Source organism: Dicentrarchus labrax, unplaced genomic scaffold, assembly GCF_905237075.1.
Source record: "Dicentrarchus labrax unplaced genomic scaffold, dlabrax2021, whole genome shotgun sequence".
NCBI lineage: Eukaryota > Metazoa > Chordata > Actinopteri > Moronidae > Dicentrarchus > Dicentrarchus labrax.
In genome coordinates, this window is record NW_026136724.1 from 17,923,689 (window position 1) to 17,947,985 (window position 24,297).

The following is a 24,297-nucleotide window of genomic DNA, read 5'->3' on the forward strand; positions in this document are numbered from 1 at the left end:
TTGCACATGAATAAACACTTAAAAACGTCCTTGTATCTGCTTACAAATACCATACAGTTGCTTATAAATGCTAAATAGGGGTGTGTAAAGAAAGGTTTCAGCCATTTACAACATAATACTAGAGAAATCAAAGTAAGTTAAATAAACTTAGAGTAAAATAAATAACATTAAATAAACAATTGAGACAAAGTTAAAGACATATTAATACTACTACTACTAATAATAACACTAATTAAAGTTATATATAGGAATTATGAGGCGTTTATCTTTGATTAACCATGTAGAGGCAGTATATAAACATTAAATAAATGGTTTATAACACATTATAATATAGTTGTAGGCAGATGTAAGGACATTTAAAGTGTTTATTGATGCACTGTCTTAGTCAAGAATTAAAATAATTAAGATTATATAATTACAAATGAGTTCAATTACATAGTCATTCATTAACTGTTTATATGCCAGCATTCAGTGATGGATGACACATTAATAAATGTTTAAAAATGTCTATAGCTGCTTACAGCTGCATTATGCTTATAAATGAGGGATAAAATACATATTACATTAATAAAACACTTTTTTGCTGTCAGATATTGTCTTAAAAAGACCTTTAATGTTACCAGTGTGGTGTTTTAGTAATAATTAATAAACTAACTAAGCACTTTTAACCTCCACAAATCCTATAAAACTTAATTTTTCCCTTTTATATATGATAATGTGGATTATGTAACCTATGATGACCTGATTTTTTTTGAATGCATCTGTGATTGATTGATTTATTGTAGAGTTGGCTATTTCCCCCTCCTAACAGCACCATGTTTTGTCCCATAAATAGATGTAATATCATGACGCAAAACAGGCCTAAAAAGCGCCAAACGCACGTGCCATACTTGCGCAACACATCTCCATAAAGCCCTCAGATGATGGAGGCTATTTAAACCTGTGCACAGAGGTGATGGTGAAACACGTACACACGCACACACACACGCACACACACAGGCTTCCCGTTGGCTCCGGTAACACCGCGCAGATGAAGACGGACAGTGCGGCGCAGGCGGCGCCGTTCAGCGGGAGGAAGCAGAGTCTGATCGAGGACGCTCGCAGGGAGCGCAGCAGCGGCTCCGCGGGCTCTCCGGGGCCCTCCAGGTACGGAGACGGCTTCGTGTTCGAGGAGAAGCACGGCAGGGTCACCGTGAACGTCCTGTTCACGCTCAGCAATGAGAAAAACGCGGGCTTCTTCAAAACGGGGAAAATATTCGAGGTAAGCCTCAAATACATGCTGCATTTATCTTTAACTGGAGTTGAGGTTGAGGTTAAATGAACTCATTATGCAGAAAAATGAGCCCTGTGTGTGTTACTGTTGTATTCTTATTATTGATGCTTACATTAAATTGTATTTTCTGTTATATTTGGGTTGCAATAACAACTATTCAGTATATAACTAACTATATACTTTAAGTATTTCCATTTTCTGCTACTGTATACCTGTACTCCACTGCAATTCAGAGGCATATATTGTACTTTTTTATTACATCTATTTGCAGATTCAGATTAATTATACAAAACTATATTCAACAAATACATTATGATTTAATATTATGGATTAAGATAAGGCTTTATTGATCCCTAGGGGTGAATACACAGAGTCTAGTCAGTCTATAAACCACAGAAAACATCTTTTGTTGTCTGTTTAAAAGACTTGTGATCTGACATATAACCAGTAACAACAATATTTCCTCTGAAATGTGGTAAAAGTAAAAGTAAAGCACGTCAAAATTATAGTAGTTATTTTTCACCACAGCTAAGAGCCCAATAATATCTACATTTAATAAAAGAATAAATCCTGTAAATAACAATTTGTATCTTAACTGATCATAATTCTATTTTCAAAGTTTATTGAAACCTGAAACAGCTTAAAAAAAACATTAATAATATAGAATTTAGTCCTTTTAAGACCTTTTGAGTTATTATTTAGTAAAGGAGAAATGAACTAATGAACTAATATGTTAATTTATTTGGAAATAACAACAAAAACTAAACTCAAAGCAAAAGAAAAGAACATAAAGGGTGATTTTTTTCCTCCTCTCTTGTATTTGTTTTAACACTTTTTTTCCTCCCCTCATAGACGTTTGAAGCGAAACTTCTCCACATCGAGAGTCGACCGGGGAGGAAGTCAAAGAACAGCACAACAGATCTGGAGTTCTTCATGAAGTGTGAAGTTCACAGCTCCGACCTCGACGTTTTCATCAACTCACTGAAGAGAGTCGCTGACGACGTTCGCTCGATACCGGAGGAAAAAGGCAACTACTTCCTTTTATAATTGCCCATCATGCTTTTTTTAAAATCATTCTATAACATTTCTAGTGAGGTTTGTTCATATTAGGACATCATATGGCATGTTATTAAATTGCTAAATGCTCCTTTAAGTTTTTTTGGTAATGTTACCATATGATAATAACATGCAACCAATTACAAAAGCACTAATTAATTATGTTCTTCTCCCATCATAGTTCCCTGGTTTCCCCGACAGATAAAAGACCTCGACAGATGCAACATGTTAATAACCAAATTTGATCCGGATATGGACCAGGAGCATCCAGTGAGTGTTTACTGCAAAATATGTCACATTGTATTATTATTATATTATGTTTATCAGACATAAATAAAGCTTATATATGGTCATTTAACATCTTTTTCTGCAGGGATACAGCGATCCAGAATACAGAAAAAGACGGGCTTTCATCTCCGAGCTTGCCTTCAGATACAAACAGTGAGTCAGATATTTAAAAAAAAAAAAAAAGTCAATATATTTTCATTAAGCACTGAGTATCATTCAAATATTCTCTCTTAAATCAACTCTCTTTGTCACAGGGGGGACCCGTTGCCCACTGTGGAGTACACAGCAGAGGAAGTGTCCACATGGTGAGAATGAGCTGCACGGTCCTGCACGTTATAGATGAAGGTGAAAGGGTGATGAAAGTGTAATGATGTGATGGTGTTGTTGTTGTTAAAAAGGAGGGAGGTTTACCGGCAGCTGCGGAGTATCTACCCCGGTCTGGCCTGCAGGCAGTTCCTAGACGGGCTGCAGCAGCTGGAGAAAGAGTGTGGCTACGGAGAGGACCGCATCCCCCAGCTCAGAGAGGTTTCTGCCTTCCTGAAAGGTGACAAAGACTGAACAATTAGAATAAACGGATATTTCTGCTATTATAAGTCACTATAAGCCCCAAAACAGTTCGAAAAAGTTCAATTATGAGAGATTTTGGTCTTTAAAGTGTAACAGTAAAAACACAAAAGTAGATTTAAGATTCCTTTAAGATAAAAGACATATGTTTAATAGCATGAGGAGATTTCTTCTATCATAAAAGAAGACAGAGATAATAAATTGGAGGTTGGTAACGGCCCAAAAAATGACAGCGATAGATAAAGTTAAATCGAAAGAAGCACAAATGGAGACAGAGTTTGACAAATGAAAAATTAGAAGCAGGTTCCCTTAACTAGGCTGGTGTAGCTACATGTTTTGAGAGATATTTTACATCTAACTCTTTGGATATATAAAACCAAAGCCCACCAGGTCGCCCACTTGAGCAAGTTCTATGCTGCATAGATCGCCTACACAAATAGAAATGTTTAAACCATTTAAAGTATATATAAAGGTTTAAAACTAACCATCTTTAGATCAGTTAGATTCTCCACAATTTAATCGTTAAAGTTAAACATTAAAAGTATCAAATTAATTAATTCATAGTATTTCCCATCTTCGCTGAGCAAGAGTTTTGTGCAAAAGGAATACAGATGCCTGCAGAGTTCAGTGATTGAGGCAAATAAAAGCCTGGGAAGTTTTATGGTATATCCATTTAGTCCAGTGGTTACCAACTTTAATAACTCATAGCTTCCTGAAACGTGTTTTTGTAAGAGGTCACAAGTAAAACTGATGGGAACCACTGACTTAACCTTTGTAAATTATAAGATTATTATGTGTTATTTTATAGAAAGTTTTAATCTGAAATTTCCCTTGAGCAGTCTGATATTTCCCTCTCAAGTAAAGTACCTAAAAATGTACTTAGTTACTTTCCACCGCTGTCTATTGGTTCGACTTCCTTTGAGCTCCATCACAGTGTGTTTGATAGCATCTCTGCTCCTTTCAGAGAAAACTGGTTTCCAGCTGCGTCCAGTAGCCGGCCTGCTGTCAGCCAGAGACTTCCTCAACAGTTTGGCCTTCAGGGTGTTTCAGTGCACACAGTACATCCGTCACTCCTCTGCTCCCATGCACTCCCCCGAGCCGTAAGTCATCTGTGTTTTTATTTCAACTTAAGTATTTATGTATTCAGCTGCTTTTTTCTTGTATTGACTCGGTTCAATCTACTCCGACAGAGACTGCTGTCACGAACTGCTCGGCCATATTCCCATGCTGGCAGATAAAGAATTCGCCCAATTTTCACAGGTAACCGTGCTGTGCTGCACTATATGTTCTTGGATTTGGCCTAATCAGAGTGTAATCTAGTTTAATTACCTTTAATACTGACTCATTTGAACAATTTCAGGAGATTGGACTCGCCTCGCTTGGAGCTACAGATGAAGACATTGAGAAACTGTCAACGGTAAGTTTGTATTAAAACCTGAAGTGTCATTTTAATCAGACATCTATACCTTTGTTTTCTTTGTCCTGAAGGTAAAAAACATTGCAAGGACAGGAAGATTACTAAATTTCATATCAAATATTGACAGAGTAGCTTCTAATACCTGAGGTTACCACAGGTTGGCTTCACTTTAATGGACCTTCAGTGCCACCTAGTGGCTTTGCTACTGCACATTGTATTTAACCATGCACAATATGTTCATCTGCCTTTTTATTGTGTTCCCCCTTTATAGCTATATTGGTTTACTGTGGAGTTTGGCCTCTGCAAGCAGAACGGCACGGTGAAAGCTTACGGCGCTGGACTGCTGTCATCTTATGGAGAGCTCGTTGTGAGTGTGTTCTCTGAGTTCACACACAAATATTTGCATTTGCATGTTCATTTTTTTGCTCGGTGTCCTGACAGTCTTTGACCTCTCTTTTCAGTATGCTCTGTCTAACGAGCCAGAGTACAAGCCCTTTAACCCGGAGGAGACCGCCGTGCAGCCATACCAGGACCAAACCTACCAGCCTGTTTACTTTGTGTCTGAGAGCTTCGAGGACGCAAAGATTAAGTTGAGGTATTCACCCTTTATTTTGTATTTTATTGCTGTTGGGTGAGAACCTTGCGACCAATAGAAAGAGATCAATCAATTTTTAAAATAAGAGCTATTCCTTAAACTACTTTCTACCCGAAAAATACAGTAAAATGTGTTTTAATCTGATGGTGCTTGTTCAAAACTCTGCAAATAAAAGTTTGGATTTATTTCTTAAACCGACATCCCTGCTGAGTCTTAAGTTTCAAATCAAAGCATGACCACAAGCTTAAGCACTGATTACTCACTCAACTGTTCTGTTCTTCTAATCCTTAATAATAATACTTTATAGAAGGTAATATAATATGCCTCCTGGAGCATTGGAAGTTCATTCTTGACCTTTGGGAACAGTGTGAGTAACAAAGTCATCTAAACTCAAAGGGCCACTTTGTTTTACTTTATTATTTCTAATTACCTTTTGTAATTATTTGTTTCTTACCTCCACTAGTTCCTTAAATATAATAATATTTTATTTAATGATGTATGCAACCTAGCTGCTATAACAACACAATTTCCCAATGGAATTAATAATGTACTATATAAATAGCGGCAAATTAAAAGGTAAAATCTAAATTGAAGGTATCCTATTGAGTTTTCTTACAGAGGTTAGGCTACCTTTAATGAGTTGAGAAACACTTTGGATGCATATGATGTCTTTTACAGTGTTTTTCCACCAAATTAGCTCTGATTCTTGAACCTGTTCAAGATTCTAGGAACCTTGGTAGTATCTAGCGAAACAGCCCGGGTTTCCCCCATTTTTGAGTACTACTATAATTAAGGATGTGTCATCAACACAACCACAACAACCGGGGACTATGACACGCCTACCAATCTATTTTTGGTTGAAACGCTCCCAATGGTTGAGAACTAGGAGCACGAACCAGAACGGAGCCGGTTACCTGTTGGTGGAACAGGCCTATCATAGTGTTTTTCCACCAAACTAGCTCTCGTTCTCTGTAGAATATGACACACCTCCTTTGGTTCCCAAGGAAAACACTCTCATGTTGTTGTTCCGAACAACTTTATCTTTGGTTGAAATGGTCAGAATGATTAAAAACTAGGCATGCAAACCGGAAAGGTGTCGGTTCCCTGTTTTGGAAAAGACTTATTATCGTGTTTTTCCACTAAATTATCTCTGGTTCTTGGACTGGTTTATTTCAAGATTCTTGGAACCTTGGTGCTATCTATCCAACCAGCCCAATCAAGGATGCATCCTCATCAGAAGGAACCAAGGTTACCAAGGGAAAGCTGCTAGGTTTTGGTTCCGAACGGATTTATTTTTGGTCTAAATGCACCTAATGGCTCAAAACTGGGTGCCTGAACCAGAATGGAACTGGATCCCTGTTAGTGGAAAAAACCCCTATCAGTGGAGGACGCATTTTAGACCTTAGTCAGAGACTTTCTAATATCTGTCACCATCTGTATCTATGCATCTGTTAATACTCATACCTTAATCACTTCCACAGGAGATACTCTGCAGCCATCAAGCGTCCCTTTGCAGTTCGCTACGACCCCTTTACCTGCAGCGTGGAGGTTCTAGATCAATCCAGCAAGATCCAAAATGCTCTGAGCCAGCTGAGAGAAGACCTGAAGACCCTTCACAGCGCACTGGAGAAGCTCAGCTCATCCTAAAACCAGGAGCAGATTATCTGCAGAGATAAGAAAGTCATGCAGACGGGAAGGCAACCAAAGGGATGGACACTTGGCTTGTGTAAACACTGTATATGACATCTACTGTTATGAGCACATAAAGAAAATCACAATGTAGTAACATTTGTGAGGTTCCACAGGGTGTTTGTGTATAATGTATCATGTGAAGATTATGTAAAAAGAAATAAACGTTTATTTTCATGAAGAAATGTCAGTGTTTTTCATTCCAAAGAGACAGAAAAGATAGAAAATAAGCTGAAGAGAGAAGTCCAGGGTTTGCCAGCAGGAGGAATAAGAGAGAGTGAACCACTACAATACAGGACTTGTAGGCCATTTTCTAGCTTTTAATTCCAAACCAACTATTTCCATTTGGAAAAAGTCTTGGAACCAATTTATCTTCATGTGTTATTAAGCAAAGGGAAGGAGCTAATTATGAATGATTTAAGTATCATGTTCCCTCAGCTGGTCAAGGCCAGAGCCAGCACTGAGGCCCAGCACATCAGTAGGGGCCAGGTCACCGGGACCTCACAGTCGACCACAGCACGGTCCGCAGGGCTGCACTGCTGACAGATGCTCTTCTCTCTTTATTTCTCTTTCTCCGTGCGACTGGAGAATTTGGCCTACGGAGGTTTTTGACAGACATCCAGCGTTTTGATCTCCACACAGGCGACAATGCATATCAGAGCCACGCACGTCAAAGCTTTTCCCTTGAAAAAGACAAATCATCTCCATCTGCAGGACTCATAAAGCATCAGCACCATCAACACGGTGGCTGGCAAACCCTCCCTTCGGCCACCTTGTGTTGGGAAGCTTTCCCTTCCCATAATTCCACTGTACAGTAAATCAAGCCCTGCTCCGGCCTCCCTAGGAAACCCTGTGTTTGTGGAGTAGAAAAAATTGTGTGTGAAGTGCAAGAGAGAGGGGGATGAAGCAAGTGGAGGGAAAGAGTGATCTACTGCTTGACAAGTGTGCAGGGACACACACATGCATGCATGCACACTCTCCAAGCAAAAGTCACTTTATAATTTCTTGTATCTCATTCTACATCCAGCGCCCTCAAATCCACAAATCCCTGTAAAACCACTGCCAGGATCCAAATCTGCTGAGCGCTAAACAAAAGCGGGGTTGCCGCAGCAACAGGGTGACCAGTGAGGGATCCAGCTAGATTCTTGTGCCTCGCGTACCCACCGTAAATCCCAAATGCTGTATCATCCTGACTCCAACCATAAGTGTTTCCTTTATTGATGTCAGGGCCATCCCATCCCCACGCTGGCGTGGTTGCCTCCTCCGGGCTGGAAACAGGGTCAGGAGGTTCATTTTGTCCTCAGGCCTGAGAACACAAAAGAAAGATACTCCACAAGATATGAGTGATTCTGGTGATTTAAGGCCTGATGGAGAATAAATAGCTAACAAATTGTTTACCAATGGTTTATGGATCATTTATAAGCTATCAAAGGGACAGCTCACTTTTGGAATAGGCGAGAAGAGGCATGCCAATCTCACGTCTGAGCATTAAGTACAGATGGGATCAGAAACAACAGGCCTGGCCCTCTTCAAAGTAAGACAATCTGCCAACCAACACCTCTAACGCTGACTGATAAACACAACAAATGAGGTATTTGTTTAATTCATACAGAAAGAGAAATTTAAAAACCACAATTTAGGTGCTGGAACAACCTCTTCACAAAAAATCTCTTGGCAACATTTTGTTTATGTCCTGGTAAAATAATTGCAATTCAAGGTGGACATCAGGCCAAATAGATTAAGGCACGGTTGGGGAAAGCCCTGGACAAACTTTCCTGACGCTGCAACATCTAGAAGTATAAAATAACATCGTAAAATAACATCGTCATTCTACTGTTCTGAATGCTGGTGAGAGACCAATGCCATATGAAAAGGGGTTGAAGGAATCCACAACTTTGCCTGAGATGTTTATCGGCATCTTCTGGCCTAAAAAGATCACAACTTTTGAACTATTCAGACAGAAAAAAACATCGTCACTGAAATAAGAGCAGAGGAGACTGGGATGGCTGTGCTTTGAATGCAGGCAGATCCAGAGGTTGTTCTGAGATGGACTCCTCTGGGCAAAAGAAAACTTGGAAGACCACAGTGACCTGGCACAGCCCTGGGACTGACAAGCCAGCTAGTTAGCCAGGGGGCTGAGGCTCAACATTTGGCCAAGCATAAGCAATGATGGAGGGAGCTCCTTGTAGCATTATGTCCCCCACAGGAGACAAAGAGGAATAACTAAGAAAGAGGTATTGGCATTGGTAGGTGTGTTTTTTCACTTTGTGCAAAGCCAGGCTAGCTGTTTCCTCTTGCTTCCTGTATTATGCTAAGCTAGGCTAAAGTCGTCCTGATCCCGGCTCTGCACTTCTTCTTATCTCTCTTAAGTCTTGGAAAGAAAGCAAATATTTCACAAAATGTAGAACAAACTGTTATTTTATCAAGAAAATCTGTCTGGAAAAGGATGGTGATGTTATTAAGTCATTAATATTGCTTAATAATTGCTCCTTTCTGTTTATGCATGGGTTGAACGAGATACAAGGTGTTAATTAGTCAGCTTAAGAAGTATTTGGTAGGTATGTTTTTCACTTTAGGGCCAGGCTAGCCTGCAGGTCTGCATTGACATGAGTTGGGTTTTTTTAATCTCTCTTGGAAAGAAAGCAGAAGAAAGCGTACACCGCCAAATGTTCTGGTTGGCTGGTTTTATTACTGTCCTACAGCCTGATACTTGCTTTGTCTTGTTAGGTAGCTTTTAAGTTCCTTTAACTCCTTTGATGAACCACAAATAACAAATGCTTACGGGTTTCTCACTTTCTAATTGGCCGTCAAGTCTGCAGTTGTAAATGTTAAAAAGCCAATAATGGGTCATGAGTTCCACCTTCTAATAAGTCTGTAGTTTCTAAGTCATCTGCAACTTCAAATACAGATAAAGGGTTCTTATAATAGTCCAAATGTTAATGGACTTTCAGTTCAGACGCTCTGTAGCACGTTATCAAACAGTCTATTGAAGGGATAAAAAGTATCTTGCTGGAAGAGAATAACACTTTGCCACCCAAACATTTTTAATGACTTATGCCTAAATTATAAAGCTTTGAATAAATAGTGTATTAACCATTAACAAACCATCTTTTGCCTTGCAGTTGTCACACACACAACACACACACAACACACCAGTTTAGATGATCAACAAACTCCACTCAAAAGTAGAGATGAAGCACTTTTCAATGGACATCTACTCATCAAGATCAACATAATCACTCCATTCTGGGAAAGCATTGAACAACAAACCAGCCGTGAGATTAAATCAAACACCGGCCTCAAAGAGCTCTAATCTCTTACTTTGTTTCCCTTCATATCATGCTCCTCATTATTTTTATTTGCTCTCTTTTTGTTGAGCCCGGGCTTAAAGTTGGCAGGGCCACAGAAGAATTATCTGAGGGCGGAGATTAGGAGAAAGTTGGGGAAGATTTTAAGGCGTTCTGATCTCTCTTTCATCCATTTCAGTTTGTTATTAGTCTACACACCACAAGAGATCAAACTGTTTGTGAGGCATAATAGCTTCATTCAGGTTACATCAAAGGTAACATGGCGGCCTGGGGCAGTGACATCTGAGGACGTGCTTTCAGGAAAGAGGTGAGCTTGTAAGATCTCCAAGATGGATCATATGTTGTAGAAATCAGCTCACAGACAAGATGGAATTAAATCTGGATGCTATTCTGCTGACCAGCCATCAGATGGTGTCCTTGAGTCACTGGGATTTGTAAAGCCAGAGATTCATGACTCATGTTTCAGAGGAAAGTGGCTCAGTTGGCAATTCCAGTGCCCTCTAAGGGAGCTTTTATACTCTTTGGAAAACATTCAGTGTGCATGGATGAAAATGGCAGCTTCTTGCATCCATTGACACTGAAATCTCTTGTGTTATATGCAGCTGCTCCAGCACCACTTGCACCTAAAGCACAGCGAACGTAGAGAGTGGAGACCACATTGGACTTGTTCAAACAAAAGCGTGGACCAGGAGAGCAGTAGCATGTTATTCTTTGTGGATGGCGGTTAACGCGTCCTGTCCAAGAAATATACAAGGTTGACGAACTGGTTTGAAAGAGTGGAGGTCTCCACGGCCTCTGCTCACTCCGCTCTGTCGTGCAGAAGCATCGTGGTACAATACAACCTAGTGTTTCAGCTGACATATACATTAATAAAAGTACAATAAACGGCTCTGTTAGGCACCCGAGTATGAACGCACATTTATCCAATGCTGCACCCTTGAAGATTAAGTACATCTGTGGAAACAAGTGATCAGCTGTCATCTAGAATGATTCATGATCAAGTTAATTAAATGAGTGCCCTCTGCAGCTTAGAGGGTGTATGGCTGCCTTGAAAATGGAGATGGTGGTGCTTCACACATGGCATTCCTGTGACAGTACAATAAGTCCTTGTTTAACCGGAGGGCATTGCAAGTTTCTGCCAAATGATCCCCCGTCTTCCATGTTTGGTCTGTGGAGCATTGATAATTATTCGCCAAGGTAAGGTGATGCGCATCCCTTTCTCTCCCTGCCTCCTCATGAACCGCTTGTTTTGCATGTCATGGAGTTGGAGATGACCTGAAATGGCCCCAGACTCCCATGCTTCCCAAAGCCTTTCCTACGATTTCTAATCCTAACCCCTACAACCGCCTCCCCCCTGTAGGGTTTGACCAATAGCTGGAACACGGCCAGACCTCCTAGTTTTTCCTCATCCAAAACCTTCCTGTGGATTTTCAGCGCACCACAGCAGGTGTAACAGTCCATACAAAAATATATTCTTGATATGATTCAGTCTGAGAAAATTGAGAAACAGTCAGAGAGAGAACACCTGCGCTATGATGATCATGTTGACTGGTGAAGTGGAGAGTTGGCACCGATTCCTTGATGCATTCCTTTGAACTACAGCTCTCTTGGCAGGACATAACAGACAGCTGATGTAACTTACTCTTAAGAGAAAAGAAAAACGAGCTCTTCGCAGAGACCCAACCGGCCTGCTGTTTATCTGTAGCTTACCTGAAGGAGTAGTCAGAGATTTAAAAAAAAAAAAAGAACAAAGCTCAAACACGCAGCCAATTTCTATCAAATTTCATACAAACTGCAGATATTCAGAAAAATATTTTATTGAACATTTACTAGAATAGAAAACACAGGACCTAGTTATCCATCCTGGATAAGTGCTGTACAGTTGTCTACATTTCAGTCATCCAAAAGCAAAGTTTCCTGTCCCCGCCAATCACACAGAGCGGGAGTGTCCGGTGCCAGCTGAGGCCGGATCCCACTGCGGTGGATCCGATCATCACCGGCTGCAACGATATCAGTATGTGATATGAGACTGGAGCTGTAGAGAACATTAAAATGATAACAATCTGGACTGTGAAAAGCATCTGACTGACCTGTGGGTGGCCAAGATGGTGGATGAGTAACTGACTACAGATCTTTCCTGGACATCCGGTCGTGGCAAAGAGGTTTTCATTGGCTCGAGACCACCTGAGGAGGTGTATCAAAAATCTCTTTATATGTCATCACACAATTACACTTGCATAGAGGAAGAAGAAGAAGAAGAAGAAGAAGAAGAAGAAGAAGAAGAAGAAGAAGAAGAAGAAGAAGAAGAAGAAGAAGAAGAAGAAGAAGAAGAAGAAGAAGAAGAAGAAGAAGAAGAAGAAGAAGAAGAAGAAGAAGAAGAAGAAGAAGAAGAAGAAGAAGAAGAAGAAGAAGAAAGAAGAAATCAATACAAATCCATACGTGGATGTTTTATCTACGTGCACCCAAAGCTTGCCGATTCCCTCAATTGGCAAGTTTTCGGTGCATGAGGTCATAAATTGGCAAAAAACTAAAAACAATAAGCCTTACAACTATTAAAAAAAAAGATGTTCTTACTTGAATAACCGTGCTTTATCTATGTGTGCAGGTCTTTTTTCCTGTGGGTAACTGCAAAGAATACAAACATGTTTTTTTAAAGGCACATCCCATCCTATCCAAAATCAATACTTCATGCATCATCAATAGTGTATTACCCAGGCACCCCCCGGTCACCTGGAGCGAGTTATGTCCCAGATGAGCCAGTCGTTTCCCGCCACAGCACCGACTTTGATCGTGTTGGTGAGGCACCAGTCAGCTGACATGAGCGGGGACTGACCACAGTCCAGTGACAGAATGGCCTGCTGCGTCACAAGGTCATAGAAACGAATTGTTCCTTTCTTCTCTGCCACCATTAACTGGAGAGGACAGATTGAAACCAATATTTGTAGTTTATGTTGCTAGAATCCATGGACTCCATGGAAGGCGACCTAAAGATAAAAATGGCTCATTCTAAGGTAATGAAAACACATCGATAAAAACACTTTCAGACATGGTCGGACTAGTTTCTTCTGAGCATACCCCTGCCTTTAGAACAAACATCTACTAGATAATGTTTCATTAGAGGATATTTCACAGTGTAATTTCCTTTTTATGGTTGGATCCTAAATATTAATTGGATTCCTTTGACCACTAACACAGTTATCAGGTTTTTTTGGATGGCAAGAAGGACACTTGAATGAGGTCCGGAGCATGGGAGGGCAATTATGAAAAACAAGGAGCTACAACCTTCCCACAAAAGGTGAGCTGATGGAGCTCCATCACCTGGCCTGTCATCGAAGGGCCTCTTGGATTTACACAAAAACACTGAGACACTAACGTAAAGTTACATGTTCCAGTTGATCTGACCTTGCACCTGACAAGGTGATAGGTCTACAGTATGTAGCTGCATATAGACGACTAACTCCAGACCTCAGAATATGAGCATGTATCTAAAAAAACAAAAATAAAAAAACCCTACCTTAAAGGCTTCCTCTGGGTGCCAGCACACACTGATGCCAGGAGAGCGAAGTCTGAGAGTAGTGCTTTCATTTCCATCCAGGTCCCACACCCTATTTTTTAAGGTCAAGATAAATTAAGATGAGTAATAAAATACGATTGACGAGTGATACTTTGTATGACGTAGTTTGTTTTTGGCTATTGGTACAAACATAAACTCAAGTTTTATAAGTCTAACTATGAGTTGTGAGAATTCTTTGCAAAAACCCACATAGTTCTCAGGTTATTGTGAAGGGGGTAGCAAACACAGGAGTTTTAATCAGTTCTCATTAGTAATGTTACGGATTGATTCAACTTGATATGTGAACCGCTCTTGGCCTAAAATCCAAAACAAAATCCACTACCTCCTAATTAACAACAAAGATGGGGTTTTAGAGCAGTTCCAAAAATAGCATTGGTATTTGAGCCACCGCTGGATGCTTACATAATATCTGAAATAATTCTCTTTCCAAGGTTTCTTTGTGGTTTACTTTGTGGTGCTTGATCTAAAACAAAATAGTTCATTGTCCAGATGGCCTAAATGTATAACACGTACATTATTCCCCCATTACCGTATGCAAACATATTGTTTAACAAAGGCATTTAGTTTCTTCTTCTGATGCTTTTTTAGCAGAATTCCACCTCGACTTTTCCGTAAATTTGTTGCTCAATACAAGACACACCATCAGGCTCTTATGGCACACAATGTGGGCAATGATAGACGACAAGTTTTCCTCCAAGTTCATGTTTGCTCCTCATTTATCTAACTCCCGCTGGTTGTGATGTACACAGTCTTCATGCTTTTCCAGAGAAAAAGGGCTCTTTTCTCAGATCTGGGCCCTGAGCTGTGAAGACAGACAGACTTATGCAGGACTCCTCTTTCAGGGAAAACGCCAGCTTCACATTACATTGAGCAGGGGAAGGGTCGAGGTGGGGAGGAGGGGGGAGGGGGACATCACCCTTGCCTGAGTCGGCGTTACGCTCCACTCACATTACAGCAAATGTTTCGCTGTGGGCGGCCCACTGCCATTCATTTTCTGTGGAGTACAGAGAGGGCAACAGAATGCACGTCAGTTGAGGAAGAGCAGCGGAGAGAAGTTGAACAGCATCCGACTTTAGGCAAATCAAAACAAAAGGGGTCTTGCAAGCAAACGCCAACCACGAATTAAAGCTTGTGTGAGGATTATGACCAGCCTTCATTTAAATAATAGTCGATTCTGAAGCTAAATAAGACCTATGATCGCAAAAGCAGCTGAGAAACACCACGGATGTAATGGATCACTTGGATGGAGAGAACTGCGGGTCCAGAGACCTGGATCTATGGTTAACCACATCTGAACGATCCCTGAACTAGAAGAAAAGGTGGGGACGGGGGCATTGGGGTGGGGGGGGGTGGGAGGCTGCAAGTGTTTCTGGGAATATAAAACAAACGCTTGTGAAGCATGGGAAGGCGCTGACTGATGAGGTCATGCAAAAGACATCATCTAATAAAGCCCAAAAAGTACCTCCAAAGACCATCTAAATGTCAAGTGTGTTGTTGGAGAGATTGATGTCCTCAGTGGTGCGGTGTAGGGGAGGATATGCCCTGTCTCAGATGAAGACCTCAGTAAACACTCAACTTTTCCTGTCTCATCTCCCCTGCAGCAGGATAGAGCCCTGTCGAAACTCTGGGTTTCTTTCCTTTGCCCATGTGCAGACCCAGCCAGAGCCTCCACGGTGGAGCATGAGTGAGGCTGAGGAGAAGAAAAAAAAAAAAAAAAAAACCCCCAGACCACACCAGGAAAACAACGACTAAACCCTATTCTTTCAGACCACTAGCCAAGCAGAGCTCAATTGCACGCTACACCACCAACGGCCAAACTGTGGTCAACCACTCTGCCCTTCAAATGGAGAGCACCGGCTCCCCAAAAAAACATAACCTTTTCCAAACGAGGTGAAAGACATGAGACACGAAAACACGCGTGACCGCCTCTGATAAAACACTGTGTAATTGCATAACACTACATCAAGCAATAACACTTCGCTTCCATGTACAACAGAGTTGAAAAGGACATCTAAAGTCCTGTATTGTGTTATCTAAGTGAGAAAACGGCGTGGCCAGAGCATTACGGTTTGTCAATGTTTCCCATAAGTGGAGGAAACGGGAAATGCCGCTAGCGCTGTGTGATCTGATTTATTGTAGAGCGCAGAGTAAATAATCAAAAGGTGACTCTCTGGGGGGAGAGAACTGGAAGAGTCGAAGAACATAATCCCATTACAGTGCCTCGGGGTCGCCCTGGTTGGGGTGCACAAGCATCTGCATCAGCATCTATTTCCACAGGAATATTTGATTTTGACAGAATAACATTATCTGTTTTTAAAAGTCTAATACTTTAACTGTAATTGAAAACATTCAACGCGTTTGTAGTGTTTGTGTATTGGGTTGGCTGAGATAGGCTACTTATAGCGCTGTAGTTACCAGGGAATATGTGGAAAGATTATGGAGATGCCGGTCTTTAGTATATTTACAATAACCAGTAAGCTGGCAAAGCTAGGCTGACAGAACAGTATGTACCACATTGTAACACGTGTTTGAGAGTGTGTGATTTCGCAAGCGAGCAGAAAAGTTGAAACAGTGAACTAAAAGTGATAGCTTAAGGCCTGAAATAGATAGCTAAAAGTAATGGCTATTAAAGTAACTGCCAATGGCTGAAACAGATAATGCTAGCTAGAAGTAAATATTTGAGACAGAAAAACAGCTCAAATGAATGGATACATGTTGAAATAGATCAAACTAAAGGAGAAAGAATTAGAGAGCTAAAAGTAATGGATAATAAATAGCTGAAACATCCATCTTCTGCCACTAAACACTTTCATTGTGTGAACAAATGTTCGTACCAATATCCAATTTCTGTTAAATAACACCCAGTTTATATTCATAAGAACATATTAAACATGTCACGTAGAGTTGAAGGGGTACTAGGGCTCCTCTGATAGGGGCTGTGGGGGTACATCAGTCCAAAAAAAGACAGAAGATAGGTTGGAAGCATAGATATCAGGCTGCTGTAATTTGTTCCCCTTACACAACCGAAGAGATTGAGAAAAGCAAACGGATTATCACTGAGAACAGGACGAAACGCTTTGAACCATATACATAATGCAGCAGCAGGTGTGCGTTATCCCGAGTTCATCTGCGAACTCAGTCAAGCACAAATCCCCTCAGGATCCTGCAGTGTGCCCTTGTGATCTCTAGGTGGCACATTTCCCCACAGACTCGCCTCACTCCAGCTATACTGATAGCATGAGCTGTTTAGACTACATGGGCCAAATGTAAACTCCCCTGAGGGAGGGGAGTCTGGTTCCCCACCTAGATGCTGCAGAATCGGGTTGCATGTTGGCAACAGCAGAGTTCCCACAACTGCAGGGGACAGTGATGACAAAGCTAAGCAAACTTATAGTAGAGGCACTGCTGCCAAACCTAACAGAGTGATGGAGAGGTCATGAGCCTATACATGCCGGCATACACTTCTCTCCCTCCCGGTTTACTCCTCTCATATCGAGGCTCAGTTTGTGTGGGCTGACTGGAAGGTCCTCTCCTGTTAACTTGATCTATCCCTTGTTCCGCCTCTGTCTTCCTCCCGCGTCCCATATTTTCTCAACATGACAGAATTTAAATCTTTCAGCAGATGGAGCGCACTCCTGTTTTCTCTGGCCGGTTAGCGGAGGCAGGGGAAGAGGAGAGTGGATGGGAGTGGGGCAGACTCATTCTACTCGGTACAACAACAAAAAAAAAGCGTATATTTTTTTATTTATCATGACTCTGCCTTACTCTGTCCCGTGTCTTCACAGATTGACTGCAACAATTCTGATAATCTTCATTAAAGTTTGTTCTTGTTCCAGCTTCTTGCATTGTGAGGATTTGCTGCTTTTCTCTGTAATACGTTGTGTTTTATTGTTAACTGAATGTTTTGAGGTTTTGGACTGAAGAAGCCATTTGAAGAAGTCATTCTTGGACTCTGGGAAACTGTGATGCATATTTTCCACTATTTTCTAACAACGATTAATTGACTGACTAGACAATCGGCAGATTAATCAATAATGAAAACAGTTGTTACATGCAGCCCTGGTCTTAACCTGCCTGCAACTTTTGGTTCCAATCTAAAAGTATTCAAATTGAAGAATTTCTACACTTACTGTACATTAACAATATAAGAACAGGGCCTGGTACTGCAGCACAGGTTTGCATGTTGCAGAAGAACCAGCCTGCTGATGTAGAGGGGGGTGTCCCTGACGTGACCCTGGCTACTGACACACTTTTTCCCTCCTCTAGCATTAATTGAAAGGGAAAATTTTGGGACCTCGTTATAAGTCCCCCTTAGAGAGGAAAATCTTTCTGCAGCTAATTGGATTTCCATATTTAACCAATTAGCTAGAAAAGCTACAAAGCAGCTCTGTGCTTACGCACAGTCACACCGGAGCATGTTGTGCTTAGCATCATGTTTCACTGTGGAAACACAGTCAGGACTTTCTGCACCATTAACAGAGAACAGAACTGAAAATCAGAAGCTAGGAACACACACACACTCTCCCTCACACACACACACACACACACACACACACCGGAAATAAAACGGTTTGGACCTGCAAGTGTGGTCATCACTGACGGAAGCAATTTGTTTCCCCTCTGTGGGCTCGAACACCAAATGGTTAATGTAGCTGCTGTGGCCCTCCATCACCTAGGCAACAGTATAGAAAAACAATATGTAAAGAAAAACAGCAAACACGTGATCAATAAACTGTTAAATGAGCGTCTTCTAGCAAACTTGGGCTTACTACACTGGCTGCAGCTCTGCTTTCTGTGTGTACGGCTACATTTCCTGTATCACTAAGTACCGAATGTCAGTGCTAAGTAAAGAAAGTTTGATGCCGACTGACAAGCGCAGTCCTGGCCAATGTGCTCCAGATGTTGGACTACCTTGACTTCATGTCTATCCTGAAGATCAGAAGTCAGCAGGCGTAGCTTTCTGTCAGCTGCAGCAGTGCAAAATCTGCAGAGAGAGAGGAAGAGGAAAAGAACGAGAGGATATAAAAACAAACAAAGAGAGAACATCAAAACAGAGACAGGCTGTATAGACCCAATGACAGACGACATCTCTTTCTACATGCATGCCTGCAGCCGCCTAGACTGACACTTCTGGATGAGAGCTGCAGTGTGTGTGGTAGAAACTTGGACAGTGATCAGTAGAAACTCTGCCAGGGAGATTCTAATTGCAAGCTAAGATAAACAGGGAGAAAAACAAGATTCCTCACGCCATTTACGCATGTCTCAGAAACCTGTGCAGAGCCAGGCAGAGGACTTTCCCTCTAATCAGTCGTAGTATACACCAGTGCCTACAATTATTCACACAATTACACTAACTCACTTATGACAAGAAAAACACACACATATCACCAGAATAAACAGACAGCGGTTCACACATTTGCAGTCGCAGGCACAGATGGATTTGGCATGATGTCACTACAAACACCCTTAACGTGCTTCAGGGTATTACTGCTATAGTAGATTAGATTATATTAGGATAGGCCTTCTAACCCTACAAATTAGTGTTGTACTTTGGAGTAAAGCATGGAACATATTCTGGCTCTTTTTGCTGTTTTTACTTTAATGTCAAAGCCATTTTCTTTAGTGGTGTCCAGTAATCTTGTGTAATACAATAAAAGTCACTATTAGAAGTGAAACTCAATTTCAGCTTTGCTGTTGTCGAGCAGAGTGGTTGTTTTAGTACAAGATAGAGGTGAGAGACTAGAGTTTATCCTTTCCTATGTGATATCACCACAAAGTTCACCTCAACAGAGACCTGAAAACACAAAGTTAACACAAACTTCGAGTGAATTTTTTGGGAGACAGGGAAGATCTTTAAGTGTGGAACTTCTTCAGTTGTATAGACATTTGACTTCTGAAGCCTGGCGTGTTGTTTTCTTCCCGAACAATCTTCCATTGCACATCACACATTAGCTTTAGGCTGACTTTAACAATATTTTAGTTTTTTTGCTAGACACACTGCAAGATTTTAAAGGAATAGTTCAACATTGTGGGAAATATTCCTATTTGTGAGGCAGATGAGGGCATTGTTGATACCCTCACCACTGGAGCGACAGCCAGCAGTCAGTTAGCTTAGCTTAGCACAAAGACTGGAAACAGGGGAGTTACATAGCCTTCCTCTATCCAAACTTTTAGAAACCTACAAGCACCACTAAAACTCACAAATAAACACATTATATCTTGTTTGTGAAATAAGAATTCTAAAAATTGTGGGTTTTATGAGTTTTTGTGGCATAACTAAAAAGTGTTTAAATTGCCCAACTGAGTTGCATGTCTCGAGTTGCGTGCAGTTCCCAGCAAAATGGACAGTGAAAAGGGTCTGTTCATTGTCATATCGACAATATGCCAGCAGCATTCAGACCTTTCACTATAGTTCAAATGTCTATATCTATAGAATATGTCACAGACATGCAAAAAAAGTTAAATGTATTCTTCAAATTCAACACGTCCTGTATCTGTTTTCAGATTAAAAGCTTCTGTGTGCAGAATCCATTCATATCTTCTTTTACTTTAATCTTAGTATAGAAAGACAGGTCTGGCAGCAGCAGCAGCTCTGCAGCAGACACGCAGCTGACACGCAGTCGGTGTAAACGCTGTGTGTGTGCCAGACGCAGCCGTTCAGCACCGTATTCGTCACGCGCTGCTAAAGTAGGCAGCGTGTACCGAGTGTTATTGTTTTATTAGACTGCATCAAATGAAGTGTGACAAGGCACACCTGCAGATTGCAAAGACTGTTGAAATGACATGGGGGTGGGGGGGGGGGGTTGTATCTAGAAATAATTGGCTTGCATAATTTTGGGGCATTTTTCACTGTTTTTTGGACAGCTGATGCAGAGTAGACAGGAAAACACAGACAGAGACAAGACTATGACATTTAACAATCCCTGGTTGGAATCCAACTGGGAAATTCAATGTTCCTAACCAGTCAGCCACCAGTATGCAAAACTGTCATCAGTCTGTCACCTGTGGGGGCCAAAGGGTTTTAAAAAAAACAATCATGATTTGCATTTTCTCGATCTCTCTTTGTGCTCATTTCCTGAAATTTCATTACTGTCAACTCTCTAATGAAGCCACAAAATGCCTCCCAAAATACAAAGTTCAGCTGTTGGTTCAGTGTATAGTCCAACAGTATTTACTCAGCCGTTCCTTAGGTGCCACTTTCTGACTGTAAAGACAGAAAAAATCTGTGTATTTAGTGGTAGTCAGTTATCATGTGTAGGGTGTCTGGTCTTTGCAGGATACAGTCATTTTCAAATCTTCTCATTACAAGCTGCAGTGGTGGATGGTGGCTGCACTGCAGCTCGAGCACCCCCCTTTCCTTTCCTTTCCTTTCCTCTCCTCTCCTCTCCTCTCCTCCCCTCTCCTCTCCTCCCCTCTCCTCCCCTCTCTCGCTCTCTCGCTCTCTCTGGGCCCCTGCTTGAGGCAAGCCCGTGAGAATGTTGTACTTTTCCTGGAAGGCACGGCTACGTGCAGATCGAAGGGAGGGATGGAACCTGAGTGGGTAGTCATCAGCGCAATAACATGTGCGCACGTCACAGGGCTGGCTCGAGGGCCCTGTGGAGTAAACCACAGAAGGCCAGGAATTATCGCTGCCTTTCCTTTTCAATTACAGAAAGCTTAAACACCTCCGGAGGGACCGCGGAACCTTCCCATCCACCGCTCCAATTAGGAGGAAACTCTTGCTTTCTAACAATCTACAGTTAGGCTTCTTCCCTCCTGTCCAAGGCCACCTGAAATAACTTGGCTCACATCCTGGCAGCTGTGCAGCTGTAGTGTGACAGTGAGAGACTACTTTCACACAGCGCAGTGGCTGCTGTGCTTTCTCTGCAACTGTGTCTTGAGTGTTTGTGAATAATCATCTTGTTATATTTAAAGACATAGATGTCAGGTTTCTGAACTGGGAGTGAAGTATGGCCTCCTAATCGTGTTACAATGGTCTGGTGACCTCTTACATAACAGGAGAGCACTAGAGCTTCAGATGTCTCACCATAAACCTCATCTTATATTAAAAAACACCCTAACAAGGTCATTACTTTAACTGATTAATGACCAAATACGTTTGTAGTGGTATCAAATGTAAGGTTGGTGGTTTGATCCCTAGTTATTCCTGCTCATGTCAAAGTGTTCTTGACAGGACACTGACCCCCAAAAGATGCATGTGTGTGTGTGTGTGTGTGTGTGTGTGTGTGTGTGTGTGTGTGTGTGAGTAAAAGTGTCTGCCAAATAAGATGCTAACAAAGGCTTCTGCCAAATAAGATGCTAACAACAGATGCTGTATGGTAACATGGTGGGAACAACTGAGATTTGGGATCTGTCATCTGAAAAGTGAAACAGCCTCCTGCATTATCAAGGTTGCTGTTCAGAAGCCAAATCTCAAGTGCCCTTTTATTTAAACCCCTACAGGACACTTCCAAGCAGCAGTTTATGCACTAATGACACTAAAGAGCAGCTCCTGAGCTAACTAGACTAGAGCACTCGGGCTGCGGAAGAGACATTTTGTTGTGGCCTTGGGGCAAAAACGATCCCTTAGAGATTATGTCACTGTGTATGGCCTGTGCATGTGTGATTTGCAGTAATCACATGCTGAAACACCAGCATTATACTTAAGGAATCTAAGAAAGTTCCAAATTAATCAGTTTATAAAGGCTGAACGATATTAAAAAGACAAAATAACTATTTAATTATGCAGCTTTTAAAATCCAAAACAAAATTTTTTCATTTTGGCATTTGGTTTCAGCCTCTTAACTCATTTTAAAGTAACTTTAAACTTAACTGGCTTTCCTTGTTGCATGCTAATGACTGCTGTTGGTCAGTCACCTTGTACTAAACTGTGATTAACAATAGTCACTAGTGACCTTTAGTACTTATTTGTGTGACATTTTGGGACTAATTTGCATTTCATGTGCACAGACTACAATTTTGATGCAGAAACAACATACTGCCTAACCCCAGTTTACAATTTATGCAGATAGGTGCTTCAAAATCTACTCAATCTACAGTCAGAGTTAACTGTCGAGACACAGACAGACAGACAGACAGACAGACAGACAGACAGACACTCCCATACTGTCCTGCACCATGCAGTTTGGTGGAAACATAATAAAGACCAAAAAGGTGCTGGAATCAAACTAGCAGTACCTGATAGTGGGTATCCTGTCCAGCCGGGACTCAGGGCTCCAGGCGAGAGCATCGACGCGCAATTCATGATGGAAAGCTCGAAGAACATTGAATTCAACTCCCTCGACCTCCATATCCTCCTCCTGTGGGAACAGGTGTGTGTTCAGAAAAGAATATACTGGGCATTACTGTACTTAAACCACGTTGTGTGATGCTGCATCTCTAACCTGGAACAGGCAGGTGCCCACTACCACATACTGGTTTCCACCGTAGGCCAGGAGAGAGGCAGGGGTGCCAGAGCTGAAAGGACTGAATTCAACCACGTGAACGTAGTCCTCACACGCCACCGTGTAACTGGGACTGCGGCTCGAGTCCTCCTGCATGCTGTGTATCTGCTGGCTTCAGATCAGAGCTGTGAACTGTGAAAACAAAAAGAATAAAAATGAATAAATAAATCAGTTGATACTGAATATAATTAAGCATTAACTTGAGCTCAGGTAGACTGATAATATAACAATATACAGCCATTGGTTTTTGCAAGTTCAGTGCCTTTAATTGTCAGTTCATTAATTAGCTGAATTCCTGTCTGGTTATTTTAGTCAAACATCTTTTATTTACTATATAACATAAATATCACAATATACTATATGCTCAAAACACAATATGACATAAACTTGACTGCTCAAGTAAAAGGGCATTAAAATCAGACACCCTCACAAAGTGTGCTCTACATTTCTCGCCATGCTTGGAGCGTCAAACCAAATTCTATTCAAAAATCTGCCTGTTTAATATATTATAGCAGGTACAGAGGCATGCATATCTAGCAGGGCAGAATGTGGGTATTTCTTACCAAACTACATCGGTCACCCTTCAATTCGGCACACATCAAACACACAAAGCATGTTTATTTAGCAGACTTATTTTCATTGAAAGCTATGGGTCCAAATAAGAGGCAGGCATAAGACCAATATCCTCACAATGAACCAGTACAGATCCAAGTAGATCACGGCTGCCGAATTTAGCATTTAACATTAACAGACATACTGTTACACCAGACAGCGTTTAATAACCGAACTTAAAGATGGTGTGGAAATAAAGCTGGCTCAGATAGAAGCGCACAGCTAGTTAGCAATTAGCCTAAACAAGCCTTTATATAGCCCGTTTCACCGTGTAACGCTCAGGCTGTCAACATAATAATTACCTGTTGATTATAGGAGTCTATTCCGATTGGGATGTACTTTAACACTTTGTTTTCAAGTGTTTCTTTGACTCAAATGGGGCGCGCGTTTGAAATGTTTTCAAGCTTGTTCCGGGTTCGACGTGGACTGAACCATCGGGCACACACGTGAAGGGGGGGGATTTCGAGCAACGTAAATA

The 24,297-nt window shown here is 41.3% G+C and overlaps 2 protein-coding genes across 2 annotated transcripts; one reads left to right on the forward strand and one right to left on the reverse strand.

Moving 5' to 3' along the window:
* Positions 1-966: 966 nt before the first annotated feature.
* On the forward strand, positions 967-7,067 carry th2 (tyrosine hydroxylase 2). The gene is made up of 12 exons (XM_051393114.1): positions 967-1,261; positions 2,126-2,300; positions 2,511-2,599; positions 2,703-2,770; positions 2,872-2,922; positions 3,016-3,161; positions 4,146-4,281; positions 4,372-4,441; positions 4,542-4,598; positions 4,870-4,965; positions 5,060-5,193; positions 6,675-7,067. Exons 1-12 carry the CDS (start codon positions 1,031-1,033, stop codon positions 6,838-6,840), a joined length of 1,419 nt encoding a protein of 472 aa, XP_051249074.1. The 5' UTR covers positions 967-1,030; the 3' UTR covers positions 6,841-7,067.
* Positions 7,068-11,991: 4,924 nt separating this feature from the next.
* On the reverse strand, positions 11,992-24,259 carry nup37 (nucleoporin 37). Its single transcript, XM_051392959.1, has 10 exons — positions 24,122-24,259; positions 23,148-23,339; positions 22,942-23,063; positions 18,676-18,748; positions 18,342-18,436; positions 13,705-13,795; positions 12,921-13,102; positions 12,765-12,815; positions 12,281-12,374; positions 11,992-12,190 (listed from the first exon to the last, which is right to left on the reverse strand). Exons 2-10 carry the CDS (start codon positions 23,301-23,303, stop codon positions 12,077-12,079), a joined length of 978 nt encoding a protein of 325 aa, XP_051248919.1. The 5' UTR covers positions 23,304-23,339; positions 24,122-24,259; the 3' UTR covers positions 11,992-12,076.
* Between the last annotated feature and the right edge of the window lie 38 nt (positions 24,260-24,297).